Here is an 18,984-nt window from a genome sequence, read left to right on the forward strand (position 1 = left end):
GAAGCCGTCGAGCACTTGGCCAAGTCGGTTGGGCAATGAATACCCAAAGCAGAGCTGGCCAGAACATAAATCTCACACCAGAGCCGGCCATCAAGTGCACCTACACAGCCAGTCGAGATTCGGTCCTGGCCAAGTGTCGAGGTGCCAATTAAGGCTACACACTGCTGGGTGCTGGGTATTTTGACCAGATCATACCCGCTGCATGGATAATTTTGTTTTTGCTGCACCGCAGCTCTTTTTTGACCGTCCAAAATGGACCAGGCCGAGTGTCATTTGATTCTTGTGGCAGGCTGGCGGCGTTTCATGCGCCTTTGACATGCAACCAGGCTCCGAATCCAAATCCAAAGCTCCATGCCGAGCCGGCACAGTTTACACGAATAGCAACAGCAACAAAACAACAGCAAAAAACCAGCAAAAAAAAAGAAAAAATTACGAAATTTGTCGTCTGACAAAAAGCTTAGAAAACGATATAAATTAAATTTACGATTTTGGTGCTCATTAAATGTTCACAACTTTGGGCCCAGCGAGGCATTTTTTGGTTTTTTCGCTTTTTGGTTGCAAAATTAGAACATCGCTTTGGGAAATCGCCAAAATGCAGTTAATTGTTTTTTGAGCTCTTGTTGTTACAGTTTCTCGTTTTTCTCGCGATTGTCACAAATTGAATAATGTCTCAATTGCCAACGAAGCGGAGTTTTGGAGAACATTCAAACATTCAGACTGTTTGCAATTGTTTGCCGCAGTTTAAGGCAACTAATTACGTGGCGATCGGGCTATTGTATAATCGTGCCGTTTGATATATATCCTGGCACAGCTGGCCGATCCAGAAAAAAGTGAAAGGCAAACATGCAACGCCCACTTCTCACCCGGGACACTCGGCCACTTGGTGGCCAAGTATAACTAGATTATTATATAATTGTTACCATTTGACTAATTTGCCTCGGGCCAGATGAAAGCCGAGCGAAAAACAAGGAAAGCGGCTCTAGAAAGGCGGCAAAAGGGGCTCAAATCTGGCCAACTGTTAACCATTTGCCATGTCACGGTGCATGTAGCAGCCACTGGCAATCGCACCACTGACCAACTTATGCCTCGATGCAGACCAGCAAACCGGCTCCCAGCTGAGCCACTCCGAATATGGGTCACCGACGTGAGCTAATCCATGCACCAGATGCAATCTTAATTGCCAATCATCATGGAAGTGATGGAGCACCATAAAAATAAGTGAAATTCAAACCAAGAGCAACAGCTTTAATTCCTGGCTTAAATCGGTTCTAAAATCTGGGATGCATTCTACCCGGAAAATTGCGAGCTCTCTGACAGCGACTCAGTTTGCTGAACCACTTGATGTAGCCTCTTTTCGTGTGGAACTGCAAAGGTCTCTGGAAATCCATCAGTCCAGCTTGTTGGGCAGAAGCTATAAAAATTTAAAAATAATTAAATAATCTATTTAAAACCAATTCAAAACCTACTCTTGCCTTTCGAATCCATCTTCTCAGAATGCGTGGATCGTGTTGGTGGCCAGACACTGGGCAAGTTTATAACGACCAGACGTGATACGCAAATCATTGCAAAAAAAACTAATAAAACATACAAAATTTACTATTACAATTTATCACAATTTATCCGTTAATCTGCGTTTCAGTTTTCGTGTGTGTTTGACTTGTGTGTAAAAGAGGGAAACTGAATGAAAATGCTAGAGCCAACTGATTGAGTAAACTTTTCCCACTTCGCTTTCATTAAACGCGTGTGAGTTTTGCAATCGAGAGTGTAGAGAAGCTGACCAGGCTCATACTCGTTCCAGATCGAGATCTCGCTCCCCGTTCCCGTCTCCATCTCCATCTCCAACTCCATCCCGATCCCCGCCTGCGTTTTAGTTGGTGCAAATGAAATGGAAAACGAAGCCAAAGCGGGTTTCGCTCGAAATGGGGCAGAAGCCGGCACAGCGATTCCTTACATAACCGGCCATAGAAAAAGCACACATGTGCACTCAGATAAATTGTGTACGCTTAATTTATTAAGATATTAATAAAAGCCATTTTAATTGGCAGATTACTTTAAAAAGATTATTGAAAAGTAAGAGCTTTTCTCCAGCTTATAATTATTTATTTTTATTTATTTATTTATTATAGATAATAGTAAAGTTTACAAAACTAAGACTAACATATGGTGGTATAGTGCTAGCTGCGGGGCCTTCGACTACCTTATAATTATTTATATTTTTTATGATACCTGATTAAATTAAAAGATTTTACATTTCTTAAAATTTACATACAAAAACAAGTGTCATGGTAGTAAAACTATTTTCCACACCTTTTTACCTTGTTAGTTTTCAATACGTATTAACTTTTTGGGTCATTAAAAATACCATTAAAATAAACGGACCAATTAATGAATACAAACTAGAAAGGAAGCAAACTTTGGCAAGCCGAAGTTGCGACTGTTATCAACAAAAATATTCCTAATTTCGATTTCGATGCTTAAAAACGATTTTCCAAAAAAATAAAAGAGCACTGCCTTAAAATGTGTTGATTGAAATTATAATACTCTCTGCAACGGTCTGAAAATGTCAAAAAATTGGAAACAAAATGTATACCAAGGCTTTAAAGTATGCCACTTTGAAATCGGATGTCTGTAAGAAAAGTTATGGGCTTAAAGAGCAGGTTTTTCACACTTTTGTGCAAAGCCAATTTTCAAAAATGTAAAAAGAGGTTACATCATTAAAATGACCAAAAATGGAACCCAAATTTTAAATAAAAATTTAAACCCAAATAGATTAAACGCAATCTCCTGAAATAACATGCATGTTTTTTGATAACTAATAAGTTTTCTAATATTAATACCAAATTCTGAACGGTATTGCGAAATTAAATAATAAAGCTATTAAAGTATGCAGTTAAACTCCGTAATTTTTGTTTTTCTGACAAATCCCTTACCTATATTTTGCTCCCCCAATTTCTCAATTGCTTTCTCGCTTTCCAAGAATTTTACGCAATTTTCTGATTATTCAAGGGCATTTAATTTTTCAGAGTGTGATAGCACAGTGGCATGTGCAATTTATCTGGCCGCAGAGATCTTTCCTGGCTGCCTAGGATACCCCAGCTAGTGGGCCGATGTCAGCCGCATAAAAAGAGCAAAAACAGATTCAGATTCAGATTCAGTCGCATTTGCAGAGGCAGTAGCAACATGACTCGCTGGCATGTGGCTTAGTTTCGCTTTAATAGCGCCGTCCGACAGGCATTTGCATTGCGCCATTTCCAAGTCATAATGCGGTGACACATTTGTTGCGTGTCAAGCAGCCGCTAAAGGGCAAACGAGCTGCGTCTTAATTACGTTAATGGCAGCCAAATAAAAAAAAAAACCGATCCATGTGCGATTCTTGTTGCCACAGTCACTCAGCTGGTAACTCCGGCAAATAGCATTTGTGTAATGTGGGTAATTAAGCGACGCTTTCTGCGCACACCGATGCACCCAACGTGTTTTCCCACGATGGCCACTCAAGTCCCAATCCGATCCGATCCGATGCGATCCCCCTTAGCGGCCGACTACTGTGCGCACAACAAACTGCGGCCAAGTACCAGAGGCCAATGATATATGCATTTTTCAGCTGTACCCAACAATGGCTGTCTCTGTGCGCGCTTTGCTTATAAATTAGAAGCAGCCGAAATAATAGCCATATTTTGCCTGCTTTTCGCCGGTTTTGGTTATTCGCTGTTTATTTTTTTTTTTACTATATTTTTCTCCTTTTTGCCAGACCCTCAGAAAAAGGTCAAAGCTTCAACGGCTGCAGCTGCGCTTGTTTGCCGGCCCACGGAGGTGGTTTATCTTGGCCATCAGCGGTAGTTCCATGTTCGATTATTTGGCCACTTGCACAGGGGAAAACGTCTAATCAGTTGCCATCTACAGTTTTTTAATTACTAATCTAAGAGGTAGCTAAAAAGATTTAAACAAAGCCTTAAATCATAATTTCATGTTAGATATGTTTACAGGAATTTGAAAATATTAATTGAAGGCTAAATTAATGTATTAATTAAACATATTTTTATTAGTTTAGAATTCAAGGAATACAAAAAAAAAATTAAGTATTAGATTATAGCAAATATTTATTGATATTTTTTGGTTCTAACGACCTGTAATTTAATATTTATGAAAGTTTATTTGCTTGCTAACTATGGGGTATAACGTTTTTTTTTGTGGCTTATTTTATATGATGCTATTTAAAGTATGAAGTAATAACTTTTTTCACACAGTTACAATCTGTTTTCCCACAGAAGTGCTGCTTTTTTAATAGTTTTCTTTAAGTGTGGCTAACTAACAAGCAAACTAGACGCACTTAAAGCGATTTTAAAGCCCAACAAATTGCGCCTCGATGTGCGATGGTCAATCAGGGATCGTGGCATTTAAGTAATCTTTTACAATACCCGCCAACTTACCCCCCTTTTTAGTGGGCCCATGCAAATCGATGACGTCAGGTGGGGCATTGTGTAAACCCTCGTTGCGGGAATGCTGCAATTTGTGGCCAATCCCAACGTCATCGGTTGACCACATCCCTGCAAAACTGCAGTTCCACTTGGCTGCCATCCATTGAAGCGCATAATTTCGCGGAAATGCTTGTGGCCAAAGGCAGAGTAATTTCTTCCCAAAATCCATGGCTATATAAATACCCCACAAGTGCGACATTTCACGCTTAGTTCGCGAGAATCGGGGGATCGCAGGGTTCCAATCGCCACCAGTAATCCAGTGAACAAAGAGCGATGAAGAAGCGACGCATAACCAGCTCAGCTGGAGACATGGATGAAGATGAAGTTCCCAAGATCCCAACTCGTTTTGGCTTCCGCATTGCGTTGCGAACAGAAGCACGCGTTTGCCACGCGGCGCGGCAAGTCGAAGATTTGCTGCCACTGGCGGCGCTAATTGCTGGATTCGGAATGATCGGCGCATGCGCAGCGGTCGGCTATTCCTACACGAGATTCGAGGGTCCGGTGGCGGGACCGGAGCACCTGGTCACCGTCCACGAGGGAGGCACCACAAACGTGGACTATGTGGCCCGGCCCGAGTACAGCTTCGCCTATGGCGTCGAGGATGGCAAGTCGCGCGTGCTGCAGAATCGCAAGGAGACGCGATTTGGCGACGAGGTGCGCGGCGTCTACAGGTGAGTTTCCAACGTTGGAGTGGTTGGGATAGGATGGGATCGGATCGGATGAGGGGTGCCGGGCTGGGGACAACTTGTCAACGCATTCATTAGCGTCACACTGAGCTGAAATGGATATGGCATCGGGGGCACTTTAATACCACTTAATAGCAGATACTGGGGAGAGCGCACTGCTTCCACTGAAAATAATGGGAATAAACATATGGAAACATTTTGCTAATTTCATTAAAGTAGTATACTTAATATACAAATATAATAAAAATAATAGATCCCAAAATAATTTAAATAAACAACAAAATTTTCAATCTGATTTCAAAGATTGGTGAAATACAAAATGCTTTTAAAGTATATAACATATTTTTTGGTTTTCTAACCGGTTAAGTTTTGGTTTATTAAAACGCGAAGCTATAAACAAAGACAACTGTAACTTGTGGGTATTTCACCTATATTTAAGCTATTGATAATTATTGATAATTAGTTATTTTATTAAGAATATACAAACATATTGAGGTCAAGGGTTTTGTACCATCTGAAAACCGAAAGTATTAAATTTAATTTCTTTATTTGGCAACCGTCTTTGGGGCAAACTATTAAATACATCTGCAACGTGGGAAGGGGAGTGTAATACTATAAAACTCTTGACCTCACACCGGCAAAGCATTAAAATAAGAAACAGAAAGATCGCCAATAAAAAAAGTTGTAAAAAACTAATTAAAGTTACATCGTCAAAAATGCAATATTTTACAACTTTAATGGATATATTTAGATTTAAATAAGGTCTCCCACTTCACCACTTTCATGTTTTCAACAAGTTATTGTATGACTTGCTTAAATTGACTATTAATAACTACCAACTTAACACCAATTACACACCTATGCATATGCATTAATTCCCACTTTGAATTAATTTTATTTATTTTTATTCAATAACCTCCACGCAGCGTAGTCGATCCGGATGGCACCTTGCGTGTGGTTAAATACACGGCCGACGATGCCAACGGCTTTCAAGCGGAGGTGATTACGAACGGTGTGAAAACTCTGCACGGCCATGGAGCGGAGGGGGATGCGGGTGGCGGTACGGTGGACAACCAGGTGAGGCACGACAGCTCCGAGGCCCAAGGAACGGCGGGGGAGGAAGAGGAGGAGGAGGAGCAGGAGGAGGAGGCGCCTCATGGAGCTCCTCACCAGGGAAATGGGCAGTACAAAGTGCACGAGGATTACGACGCGGGCGGTGGCAAGGGGGAAAAGGACGAAGAGGGGGAGGAGGGAGAAGAGGACGGGGACCACCAGGAGTACGAGGGCAGCAGCGAGGAAGGATATGTCGAAGCCGATGCTCACAGTCAGCAGGAGGAGTCCAGCAGCGAGGATTACTAGATGAGCATCTCACAACAACTTAAAGAGTATTATGAATTAATAAAATATATGTCCTATATTGTGATAAAACCAAATTAAACCACATCAAATACTAAAACATACAGTTTCTTATTTTGGAACCCTTGGCCTTTTTAAAGACTAATTCTATTTTTATTTAAGTATTTAATGGGCATTAAAATGACTTTCAAAATAATTTACTTTTCAGTGAAGTATGTCGTAAAGATTAAACAAAAATTATAGATGAACTAACTCTTATCTTTATTATTATTATTATTAAAAAATATTATTATTTATCATTGAAAGAATAGTAAATCTTACGGTGATGGCGCTTCCAATGGGATAGCTTTGCATAATGCCGAAACTCCTGTGCCGAAAGAGTAAGAAATTTAAATAAAACGCTAATTGAAATATCTGGCGAGCTTATGTCGCTGGTTCATGGGGGTTAAGGGGGTTAAGGGGGGCAAGGGGGCGATTTTTACGCAACCACGACATCAACATCAACGTCAAGTGAATATACACATATCGGCCAGGCCGGTGAAGCGTGTGCGTCCGACGTGGACTCCATTGGAGCCCGACTCCTGCTCCGGCTTTGATTCAATTTCGATCTCGTTTTCTTTTTCATTTTGATTTTCATTTTCGCATGGACTCAATCAAGCGGGCCGATGGACAGGCAAGTTTGTTGCAAGCTCGGAAAATCTATTTTCCCCCAGTATGCGTGATCCACTTTGGTCTGGCTGGTGGTTCCATTTCGTCACTCGCTTAATTTCAAACGCGCAAATGCGCAAAATCGCATTAAATGTGCGAAATGCAGAGAGCAGAGCTGCAGACCTGTAGACCTGCAGACTCGAAAGTGGATCAAACGACGTCTGGTTGTGGCAGCGATGCGGTAATAATGCTGAAATGCCAGGCAGCCTGACCAACTTGGCGTCGGTAATCTCACAATTGAGCCGGCGACAAAATTGGGCTGACGGCTTCAACCGGATCGGGCTAATTGACAGCCAACTTATGGTCCACTAATGACCCCCGTTGCAGAAACCCCCCTCCCCTCTTCCCCATTTGCGGCATAGAATGAAAGACCAAAAACTCACTAAACATGGTTAGCATGCGTCTGTTTCAAACGTGCAAGAATCCCCCGATCGAAATGGTTTAATTAGCCAAAGCCATACGATACCAAGGTGTAATTGGATGACCCAAGGGTCTCGGAAGTGCCGGGATTATGTAATATCCACCGGATGTGATCTTTGTGGAACTCAGCTACCGGATATGGCACGTTACGCATACGCAGCGTTGTGCAACGCCTTGAATTACATTGCGTGGAATGTGCACTGCACTCACTTTCTAATTGAACCCATTGTCCAGTTATAGATAATGCCCAGCCGAAAGACCTTCAGGTTTCAATCACGAATGAAACAAAAAATCGCTTTGCCTACTGCATAAATCAAGCCACAAATCTATAACTGTCAAGTCATTTAAGCCAAGGGGTAAATTTAAGAAAAAGGTAATCAAGTCAAATGGGTCGACTAATCGATGACTATTAGGGGGAGATCTTAAGTAAATTTAAACTAAATTTATAAGGCAAGTAAATAATTTGTATACAAAAGTTAATTTTGTACTAAGGTTCAATAAGATATGAATGTAAAACAAGAAAGGAAAGCTAACTTCGGGCGGAGCCGAAGTTGATATACCCTTGCAGAATATTTTATAAATTATATTGTCCAAAATTATTCATATGATGTATTCTTAATACTCATAAAATGTCCCAACTTCCTAACTTTAAAAACACCAAAGTTATGTCATTTCCAATCGTTCAGTTATATGGCAGCTATAAGATATAGTCGGCCGATCCTTATGAAATTTGGTAGGTCGGATTGATTAGCCAAAAATAAAACCCATAGAAAATCCCAACTTCCTAACTTTAAAAACACCAAAGTTATGGCTTTTCCGATCAATCAGTTATATGGCGGCTATAGGATATAGTCGTCCGATCCTTATGAAATTTGGTAGGTCGGATTGATTAGCCAAAAATAAAACCCATAGAAAATCCCAACTTCCTAACTTTAAAAACACCAAAGTTATGGCTTTTCCGATCGTTCAGTTATATGGCAGCTATATGATATAGTGGCCCGATCCGGCTCGTTCCGACTTATATACTACCTGCAATAGAAATACAACTTTTGGGAAAGTTTCAAGCAGATAGCTTTAAAACTGAGGGACTAGTTTGCGTAGAAACGGACGGACAGACGGACAGACGGACAGACGGACGGACAGACGGACGGACAGACGGACAGACGGACATGGCTAGATCGACTCTCCTGGTGATGCTGATCAAGAATATATATACTTTATAGGGTCGGAAATGTCTCCTTCACTGCGTTGCAAACTTTTGACTGAAATTATAATACCCTCTGCAAGGGTATAAAGAGCATTATTTGAAACTAATGATTCCCTAGTGTCAATTTAAAAAACCCTTCTTTTAACTTAAAATATTTCCATTAAATTTCGTATTATTTTGTAAGATTAGAAAACCGAATATACCCAAAAAAACACAGCTCAGTTATCCGAGACCCATGCAAAGTGCGTTTAAATGTTCAATGGAGCCATTACCCTCCACGGCCCCGCCCACATCAAACCATTGTCCAAACATAGGCAAACAAACTGCCAGATCGGCGGACATAAATCAAGATAAAATGCTTGTTCTAGTTATCGACAGACGGAGCCGTAAGTATAATAAATCTAATATGGATTTCAGTGGAAACGCAGAGGGACGGGCGGGGGTTATAGGCTGACGGGGAGGGGGATATGCGTGGACAAGTGCAATTAACGCATGCAAAACAATTCGATCGATCAAGCAATGTCGCTTGGCGGGACCATTGCGCAACCGGCGATCCAGACAAAGACAAAGCTTGTCGTAGTCATTGCGATTTTCCAACTGTCTTGTCCAGTGACCAACTAACCAACTTACCAACTTACCAACTTACCATCTAGCCATCCAGCCATCTAAGCCGAACCCCTGCAAACTCCTGACTCTGTCAAAGTGCGATCGTGACGTGGCCAACTTGTTTGGCCCGGACTCTTTTTTGTTGGCAATTGTTTCGAGCGATTTTCGGCCAGCCGTGTAAATGTGTCGCCTTTAAAGCCGTTTTATGTAAGTCGATTCTGTGTCTTTGTCTCCGCTTTCCATGCTAATGGCCAGGCCCAGGCCAAAGTGATCTCTTATAGTGCGATCTAAGTATCTGTTGGTTTGTCTCGATTTTTGTTTTTGTTTTTTTTTTTTTTTTTTTTCGGCCAGCTTTTTTGCACCCAGCAAACGAACATTGAGCTTTTTTCCCATCGTTTGCTCAGTCGCCCCTTTACACTCCTCATCCCTCGGCTGTTTGTCTCCGTTTAATGGCCACTTGTGTGTGTTTTATAAGATACAATCATAATTTTCTGATATGTCATGCCAGAGCGGTTGCTGTTTGTTGTGGGTGTTGCCTGAAAAAGTGTCAAAAAAACTGATTTTTAAAAGTTAAGCAAGCATGGAATGAGAAGTTGAGGAGGACTTGAAGCTATACTCTTCAGTTCAATTATGTTGAAAAGTGCAGTATGAAAAACCTTTGAACAATTTAGGGAACTTCTTTACAGATTTCTTATTAAATACGGTAAAAATATAGTACTGAAAATTCTTTACAAATGGATATGAAAGATAAATTAAGTATTTCATTTAATTCAAAAACAATCCATCACAATTTTTATCATGTAAATCTTTACCTTAAATTTTATTCTGAGAACTCTTCATTTAGTTTTATAAATAAAACTGCAGTGTTAGCAAATACATAATTTCTTGCTGCTGTCTGAAGGCAGTTGTTATGATAAAATATAAATCGACCATATTCTGCATTTACTAACAAGCTCTCTAAGTAAATACCATTCCATATTTAATATTTCTTAAAACTTTGCCGACAAATTCTCATGAATAAAAATGCCGTAAAAACTTTTAAAAAAATATTTCGAAACCATTTTTGCTACAATATTTATATGCATTCCCCAACAATCTCTTATCCAAATTCCATCTAATATTTATCATTTCTCTCAATCTTGGCGACAAACATTTGTCACATGCTTCGGAAAAAATTGATTGAGCCGCGTTAGATTTGCTTAGCCAAGTCAAACTATTTGCCAACATCGAAATTCCGCTTACAGTTCTCCAGATCATGAAAATAACAAACTGAAATCGGGCGCAAAAATGTCAGGCAACAAATTGCGTGGCATGAAAACTACGCAAGTTGGCTTTTTTTTTCATCGTGTCTCGTTGGTGTTGGCGTGGTAATTATAACGACGCCCCGTTTGATTGCCACATATATGGTAATAATATTTTTCGGCCAAGTTGTGCGGACCCGAAGCGATCGCAATTATGTCGGCAAATCAATAAATAAAGAGCTTAGATCATTAGAGCCAATGCAAAAGTGTCGCTTTCAATTGCAGCGAGAGGCAGACAAACAGTCAGTGAAACTAAGTCACCGAACGCCTTCTCAGGCCGAGAAACAAATGCCGCACCTATGCGAAGAGTTTGGTGGGGGGGAACTGGGGATCATTGTTGTGGCACATGCGTGGTAGGGTACCACTGGCATCTGGCAACCAGCAACAGCAGCAGCAGCAGCACCACCACCACCACCACCCACCCCAACCCACCGGTGGCACAGCTGCACCGCCATCGCTCGTTCGTTCCAGTCGTCTTTGGTCGGGTTGCAGTCGTCGTCGGCCGACGCGTATATAAATACTTTTGGTCATCGTTGCAGACATCAGTTCAGCTAACGATTTCGTGCTCTTAACGGTCCTCAGTCACTCGAGATCTCCTCACAGCCTCCTCCACAGGAATCAGCGTCCAGTCGTCCTTCGTCCTTTTTTGCTACGTGTTCGCGCCGTGTGTCCGTTTGCCGTTCGTGCTCGCTAAACAAAATGAAGGTGTGTGCTCGAACCCTGTCCCCAGTCAGAACAAAAAAAATAGATAAAACCCTAGTGAATCCCCGATCCTGATGCTCACTTCTCCACTCTCTAGTACTTTGTTGCCATCGCTCTGCTGTTCGCCGCCGCTCAGGCCGTCCCCATCGAGCTGGGCCACTACGCCCCTGCGCTGGTGCACCACGCGCCCATCCTGTCGCACGCCGTCCATGCCGTCCACGCCGAGCCGGTGGCCTATCCCAAGTACTCCTTCAACTACGGCATCAAGGATCCCCACACCGGCGACATCAAATCGCAGGCCGAGGAGCGCGACGGTGATGTTGTGAAGGGTGAGTGAGAACTGCAAACGCAGTTAACAATTACACAATTAAATCAGGGTTCTAACTGTTTTCAAAATTCTGAAAAATGCTAAAATTCATCTAGATAAAACAAAAGACTTAGGCAAAAAACTTAAGAAATGTCATTTTGAAAATTAATACAAAAGACTTAGGCAACGAACTTGAATATTTATACTGACACAAAAAGACTTAGGCAACGAACTTTAATAAATGCTAGTTGGTTTTGATTTCACGCTTTGGTTCAATTTAGATGGTTTATTAATATCCCTCGTTGTTACTTCCAAATAAAAGACTTAGGCCACGAACTTGACTTCAAAAAAATATTTAATCTATTTTAGTTTTGAAATTTAAAGTGTTTTTTAATCGTTTAGGTAAATTTATTTCAGTTAAAGGTTTAATAATCAGTTCCTATTTTGATGATCCTTATTAAAATATGTAGGCAACAACATTGATAAACTGCATGATAAATATTTTATAAAAAAAGAAAATACTAGTTTCCAAAACATGAGGTTTATTTTAATTCCTTAAAACACATATTTTGCAGTCCAAATTTAATCATAATTAAGACATTTAAATGCGTAAAAACCACCCAACAGTGTTAAGTTTATCAGCAAAGTAAATTAACACTTTACGTTCAGCAAAAAAAGTATATTTTTCTGAAATTGATAAAAAAAACCATGCATTTTTGTTGGTAATAAACAAAACACTTTCTTAACAGATATTTAAATTTAATGCAAAGCATGTTATTTATTTTTTGATCAGAAAAATTGAACTAAGTAACTTTTATAATTTATTGAGCCACCTACGTTTTTATCCCCATCCAGGCCAGTACTCCCTGGTGGAGCCCGATGGTTCGGTGCGCACCGTTGACTACACCGCCGACGATCACAACGGATTCAATGCCGTGGTCCACAAGACCGCCCCCACCAAGATCATCGCCCATGCGCCCGTGCTGCATGCCGCCCCCGTGCTGGCCCACGCCCCCCTGCTGCACCACTACTAAAAAGCGGGAGCCTGACTTAGTCACCAAGGTGCTCTCCCTCTCGCTCTCATCCATCCACAACCACAACAGAAACATCATAGGAACAACAAACAGAAAAACGAACAAAAAACCACAAAAAAAAAATAATCAAACAAACAAGCAAACAACGAAAATGAAAATTCTTTTGTAAGTAAGCGTAGCTAAGAGTTTAGTAGACACGGGACCGCCTTAGGGGGCGTGTCCCGGCACCCGGCTGATCCTGGCATGGCATAAGGACGAAGGAAAAACGAACAGAAAACAGAACAGAAATTCATATCGACTTGGCACTCGGAATGACTTGATCGCGGATGATGAAACCATTAAGGATAACAATCGGAATTGGAGTGACAAGTTTTTCCACACTATATATGTTATATATTTGTTTGTATATATGTATGTACGATTAACCAGAACCGATTTTCCTGGCAAACTTTTGCACGCAGTGCCCCGAGAAATCCCCTTCAAGGATCACACAAAGGCTTCTCTTAGGACATCTCCTCACTCTGTACATAGAACTTTATTTATATGCCTAGTTCTTTCAGTTTCCCAAGCTATACTTTTGTAATATATTTATGACTGTCTCTGCTCTATGCTATATTTTCCCTTTCTACACTATCTTCTTTAGAAGCCTTTGTGATGGCTGTCAAACTGTGGCCAGCATCCTTAAACTGCCACGCCCCATTGAGAGCAAAGGTGGGCGTGCTAACTTGTGTGCCATTGCGGGATGTGCGGACAGTTTGACAGGCTCTGTAGAAAAATGTCCTTGGAGGGCAAAAGATTGCCGGTGATGGGCCGGTCATTGTGCATTAGTAGCTAGTACTCTAGAATTCCCCGCTGTTATCCTCGTGACCTCATTCCGCCTCTTTCTTCCACTCTCACCCGTCTCACTCACTCACCGACTCACTATCTCTCTCCCTCTCTCTCTCTGTATTTTGATATCTCTCACTCACTTACTCACTCTCAGTCTGACACCTTTGTATCTAGTTTCATTTTTTGCATTTAGTATTTTTCACATTTATTGTGTATTTATAAACAATTATGCAGCTTAATTATAAACAAACAAAACTAAGTGAAAAACAAACGAAAAAAATACAACAAAAAAATAAACATTGTACTCAATTAGGAGGATAAACGAAAGAAAACAAACTCTCACATGTCTCTCACGTCTCAAAAGTTCATTTGAGTCTTACACTTATGTACTATATATTCCCCATAAACATTTGTATGCAAAAACAACAACAGAAACAGCAGCAAACAGCAAACGAAATGCGAAAACGTTATTATGGAAATAGAAAGAAAAAAACTAAAAAAAAAAATAAATAAAAAATCATATTTAAAAAAAATGTATGAGATGTACTCCTCTTTCTTGGGTTGGTTTTACAGCGAAGGTCGCGAATATTAGCATGAAGGAGTAATAATTATTACTCTTATTATGCCAAGCAGAAACGAATAAGAAAATTACTTAGCATTCCGGCAAAGTATTCCTAATGGGGATTCGCACCCACTTCGAGGGCCTCTCCATTTCGTTTTGGGTTCTCGGTTCTTCAGTCTGTCTTCGCCATCGAAAGTACGCACAACTCGCCGGTCAAAAAATTGAAATCGAAATAAATTATATTTATCTATAGGCGAAAATAATTAAAATTCAGCATGGGAAGTTCGTCAAATTTGTTTTGGTTCTTTGTAAGTTTTTGTATTTTGTGACAACTCACAAAATAATTATGTATTTCACATTAGTTCACTACTTAGGAATGTGCAAAAAAAATGATTAATAGTACGTTCATTTTAGAGTTGAAATAAACAAACATAAACTTCTTATTACTTGTTAATAAAGACATAAACACAATCTTTGAGTTCAATTTAAAAATTGAGTTTAGTTTTCTGAGTTACCGCTGATGAAGTTAACAATAAATTCTTATTGTTGTTCGAAATGTTGAGCAATTTTTATTAACAGAGCCCATAAAGAGTGCTCATAAAGTCATATATTTATGGTCATTCGTGTATAGGATTAGGTCAACAGGTTTTTAGTTACATAATTAATATATTGCTTTATTTTATTAACAGTTGCGAAACAAAATTTAGTATACAGTAATATATCATTTTCAGCAAATTTGAATTTAGTTGAAATTGCAGAAATACTTTTAAGCCTTTAAGAAAAAAAATATAAACATTTATTACTTTAAAACATTTTGTTTGGTCGATTACAATTATTTTTTGAGGTAATATTGGTCGAGCAAATTTTTATCTGAATAGGAAATACAGAAATTACTCTGTCGAACCCATTTTTCAAAGAATTATAAATTACTTTTGTAAGAACAATGATAATATTAATATTTTAGTTCTTAAAATTTCTGTAACTTTTATCTAAATACCGAGTTTTATCAATAAAGTCAAATGTTTTGGTAAAATTGAAAAGAAATACAATTTTTCTTCAAATTAAAACCAACACTTTTATACTTGTAATGTACTTATTTCCATATTTTTTTAGAGCCTTGCATAAACAGCACATAGTTTTCCCGATTTCAGCTTAATAAGCTTTCCACTAAACCAACTTAACGCCTTAATGTATGCTATCCATTTTTCTTTATCAGCTGATTTTCGTATTTGCCACAAAAGTATACGCCGCGTTGGCCAGTCCATTGCCAGCACAAAGTGAAGTATATAACAAGACAGCTGCTAAAAATGAGAGTGTAAAAGCCAAAGTTAGCAACTATTTTCTGCACGAGCCCTACGGTAGGCCATAATAAATATTGTGTAATAGATTAGACCTCACAATAAATGCTTCAAATTATTAATAGGTCCCAACACATATGCCTTTGGCTACGAGGTCGATGATCCGCAGACACAGAACTCTCAGTTCCGAGAAGAAAAACGCTTCGTGAATGGCATCATCCAGGGAAGCTACGGGTATGCAAGGCCCGATGGACGCATTGAGGTCACCAAATATAAAGCGGATGAGGATGGGGGCTACTCTGCCCAGATTGAAATTTTCAAAGCGGGGGATGAGAGGGTGAAAGCAGTTTGGCCCACCGAAAGACCCGATATCCTTGTGGAAAGAAGCAAATCAGAATCCCCTTCGAATGTCACCTGGGATCCCAAGAGCCATCTCAACGTGAGCGTCTCCCATGTGGCAGATCATGTGGCCCAACAGCTGAAGGAGCAGCACGGACTCGATCTGAACCACATCGATGTGACCAAGGATGTACTGAACCCAGCGGTGCTCGATGTGATCCAGGGCAAGGCCCCAGCTAAGGGTCGTCCGGTTCAGAATTTAATACCCCAGCAGTTTCCCATAGTTCCCTTTCAACTGCCAGCGGATCAAGAAACCACCAAGGCCACCGCCACTGCAGAACCCAAGAAAACCGAAAGTTCAAAATACAATCGGGCCAAAACCAACAATGCCGAGAAGGCTCCTCAAGTCGAGGAGACGGAGGCCAGCTTACCACCGCCCAGGCCACTGGTCAATAGCAGTCTAAGCCATGCAAATTGGCAGCAGCAAACCATTGAGGCAAATCGCCGTGAGTTCCTGACCAACCTAAGTGAGGCCAGGCTAGAGTAAATGTCCGAAAACGTTTCAGCAGGCCAAAGTAAGTGCTTAAGAGTCTGATACCCGATTTACACAGAGAAAAGATTTTGTTTAATTTTTCTTTGTAAAAAAAATAAAATAAATAAATAAAAATTTAGAAAAACAAGTGCTTAAAGTTTTTAATGTAAAACATTGCCATCCATAATATATATAATAATATTAATATATATTGTTTCAAATTTCTTTTAAGGTAACCATAAGATTCCTTTTTAGCAAGATATCATTTTTTAATAAAATACTTTTTTTTTAATATAAAATTTAAAGAAACAATCAAATTAGGTGAAATTGTGTAACACAGTTTAATTTAATTTATAATTTCTGAATTAGACAAAACTATTTTTGACTATTCTGACTTAAAAAAAACAATTTTTAAAAAACAAAAATTTTTATAAAGTCCAAATTTTATCGCGATCAATATTAAAACTATTTTTTTTTTTGTGCAAGTTTGTCTAGTTAATAATGTTTAATGGAACCTTTTTACAGGTTATTTAAGTACAGGGTGCAGTTTACGACTTAAGATGCAATTTGAATGGTTTATTTTGTGTAGAAATAATTTATTCTCCTTTTACTTACAATATAAATAGTTAGAGTTGTTTTGTTTCTGTGCACGTAACTAATATTAGTTGAGCCAAGAGCAAACCCTGCACTTGTTATTAGGTAAGCTTCTTTCACTTTTCATTCGCCACGTCTTTTGCCAATAACTTGGCCATAAAAAAGTGATCACAATTTGGCCATAAAGACAAAAAGAGCAACAAAAGAATTCCACACACTGAACACCATAATTGAGGCTGCAATAAAAAGCGGCGGGTATCTGTGGCATTTTTGAAATATCTTCCGGGTGCCAAAATAGAGCAGCCAGAGTCTCGGCGTCTTGATCCCAATCTAAATCGTTTGCCGCCTTTGAAGTTACCTTTTTTTTCCTACATTGTAGGTTAATTCGTGTCGCCCACAACGGGTGGGATTGGGTTCGCTTTCAGATGGATATTCCCAACATTCAGGAAGACAGTCAAGTGTAAATGTTTTGCTATTTAATTGCTCCAAATTTCCAAATGCGTTTCCATGGCAAAAGCCAAGCGCAGGTAAACTCGAAAAAAACGGAAGGAAATGCGAATTGCATTTTGATTTCTGTTATCGTTTTCGCTTTCCACGCCATTTCTCTGATGCATATTTATGCTGATTTATTATTCCATTATTGCTGCAGCTTTTATTTGTGGCACGCACACTTGCCGTAGATTGCGAAACTTTGTTGCCAAAACCACTCCAAACACTTTAAATTGTATTTGTTGTGTTTTAGCATTTTACATTTGTATAGTTTGATTTTTATTTACTGTGTGCATTTATTGCCCACAAATTTGTATCTTGTACATTCACTTTTATGCTTGACTGGGATGGCTGGAATATAATCTCTTTCGATTGGGAAAGGCAAAAGTTAGTTGAAAATGGATATGGCATCTAATTAATTTGGGTCGTGTTCTTGGCGAGCAGCATTGCTAATGTATGTGATTTATTTCTTGGTTAATTGCTCAGTTCCTATTTGATTTATTTATCCCAACTCTGGTAACTTTCATATGCATTTGCCTGTTTTATTGTATGCTAATTAAACTACTGCTACGTTCAGTCCATTCCATTCCAATTGATTGCGCTGGGTTTCTTTCTTTTTGGCATACATATTCGGTCATTAACTAATTGGTGAGGCAATCGGCTTGCACCAGCACCACCCCATTGAGGGGCTCTGTGAAAGTGTTTATGATTTTCTCCTTTCGGATAGGGCGTGACGTATACGTAATGTCTGCATTACGTAGCCGCACAGTGGGCCCCGTTCAAGTGGCACTTGCACTTCAACTTAACATTGAGATCGCGGGCGTTGTCCCTGCGGTGGCAAGCTCATAAATAAACTAATAAAACGGAATATATTTGAGCGGGGCAAAGCAGAAATATGTATGTCCGAGCTGACAACTTGATTAGGGGATCTGCAGCCGGTTTTCTTGGTCCTGCCATCCAGGCCCCCAGGCGGTTGCATAAATTTAGCCATTTTATAATCTCGATATGGCACTCGAAACTGGAAAATTTCATAATATCCGGTTCGGGCGAGCTTGAAAAGTTGTTAATTTGTTGCATCTCTGTGGCAGCATCGGCTGCAGCAGCAGGAAAAACAAAACTACGCCAAAAATGACAGCAATTAGCCGGCTACGGAATAAGGTAAAAGTATTTAACCTACTTTGCGCTGGTACTACCCCTTCTTCCTCCCCCTCGGGAAAAGCGCTTTTCACTGTAGGAAGTGGCGGAGCGACAGAGACGGAGACACATTCAATTGGCGCCTAATTAATGAGACACTCGTTTTGGGCGGGCAAAGAAACTGAAAGTCCAAGGAAGTCGTCGTCATGGGAAAAACGCGCCGCCCGATTTCCTCAACCCCACTCGATGTGTGAAAATGGCAGTGGCAATTCGGAGTGAAATTAAAATATTTAACAATTACCACGGCGGACCTGTGAATGCAAAGTGTAAATATTTTGATTAGTCAATGATACAATTAGAGCTGCGAGAAAATCAATTGGAAAATTGCCGCGCCACCAACAAGACT

At 39.9% G+C, this 18,984-nt stretch overlaps 4 protein-coding genes across 5 annotated transcripts; 3 read left to right on the forward strand and 1 right to left on the reverse strand.

Annotated features, from left to right (window-relative positions):
* Positions 1-1,224: 1,224 nt before the first annotated feature.
* On the reverse strand, positions 1,225-1,674 carry LOC108050554. 2 transcript variants are annotated; one of them, XM_017132275.2, is made up of 2 exons: positions 1,473-1,674; positions 1,225-1,411 (listed from the first exon to the last, which is right to left on the reverse strand). In XM_017132275.2, the coding sequence occupies exons 1-2, from the start codon at positions 1,561-1,563 to the stop codon at positions 1,269-1,271; spliced, it is 234 nt and encodes a 77-aa protein (XP_016987764.2). In that variant the 5' UTR covers positions 1,564-1,674; the 3' UTR covers positions 1,225-1,268. The 2 variants fall into 2 exon arrangements, with proteins under 2 accessions (XP_016987764.2, XP_016987763.2); XM_017132274.2 differs by having other exon boundaries at positions 1,467-1,674.
* A 3,074-nt stretch (positions 1,675-4,748) lies between these two features.
* On the forward strand, positions 4,749-6,520 carry LOC108050555 (pro-resilin). Its single transcript, XM_017132276.1, has 2 exons — positions 4,749-5,146; positions 6,088-6,520. Exons 1-2 carry the CDS (start codon positions 4,749-4,751, stop codon positions 6,518-6,520), a joined length of 831 nt encoding a protein of 276 aa, XP_016987765.1.
* Positions 6,521-11,458: 4,938 nt separating this feature from the next.
* LOC108050551 (cuticle protein 8) lies at positions 11,459-12,802 on the forward strand. The gene is made up of 3 exons (XM_017132270.2): positions 11,459-11,464; positions 11,559-11,790; positions 12,624-12,802. Exons 1-3 carry the CDS (start codon positions 11,459-11,461, stop codon positions 12,800-12,802), a joined length of 417 nt encoding a protein of 138 aa, XP_016987759.1.
* Positions 12,803-13,577: 775 nt separating this feature from the next.
* On the forward strand, positions 13,578-16,376 carry LOC108050547. Its single transcript, XM_017132267.1, has 3 exons — positions 13,578-13,604; positions 15,409-15,550; positions 15,616-16,376. Exons 1-3 carry the CDS (start codon positions 13,578-13,580, stop codon positions 16,374-16,376), a joined length of 930 nt encoding a protein of 309 aa, XP_016987756.1.
* The last annotated feature ends 2,608 nt before the right edge of the window (positions 16,377-18,984 follow it).

The sequence above is a fragment of the Drosophila rhopaloa genome, unplaced genomic scaffold (genome assembly GCF_018152115.1).
Source record: "Drosophila rhopaloa isolate 14029-0021.01 unplaced genomic scaffold, ASM1815211v1 contig_150, whole genome shotgun sequence".
Classification (NCBI taxonomy): domain Eukaryota; kingdom Metazoa; phylum Arthropoda; class Insecta; order Diptera; family Drosophilidae; genus Drosophila; species Drosophila rhopaloa.

Coding starts and splice junctions, on each gene's coding strand:
- LOC108050551 (XM_017132270.2), top strand. Junction 11,791..12,623: donor CGACGGTGATGTTGTGAAGG/GTGAGTGAGAAC, acceptor ATCCCCATCCAG/GCCAGTACTCCCTGGTGGAG.
- LOC108050554 (XM_017132274.2), bottom strand. CDS start 1,563: ATGATTTGCGTATCACGTCTGGTCGTTATAAACTTGCCCAGTGTCTGG. Junction 1,412..1,466: donor GATGGATTCGAAAGGCAAGA/GTAGGTTTTGAA, acceptor AAATTTTTATAG/CTTCTGCCCAACAAGCTGGA.
- LOC108050555 (XM_017132276.1), top strand. CDS start 4,749: ATGAAGAAGCGACGCATAACCAGCTCAGCTGGAGACATGGATGAAGAT. Junction 5,147..6,087: donor GAGGTGCGCGGCGTCTACAG/GTGAGTTTCCAA, acceptor ACCTCCACGCAG/CGTAGTCGATCCGGATGGCA.
- LOC108050547 (XM_017132267.1), top strand. CDS start 13,578: ATGTCCTTGGAGGGCAAAAGATTGCCG. Junction 13,605..15,408: donor TGGAGGGCAAAAGATTGCCG/GTGATGGGCCGG, acceptor TTTCTTTATCAG/CTGATTTTCGTATTTGCCAC. Junction 15,551..15,615: donor TTTTCTGCACGAGCCCTACG/GTAGGCCATAAT, acceptor AATTATTAATAG/GTCCCAACACATATGCCTTT.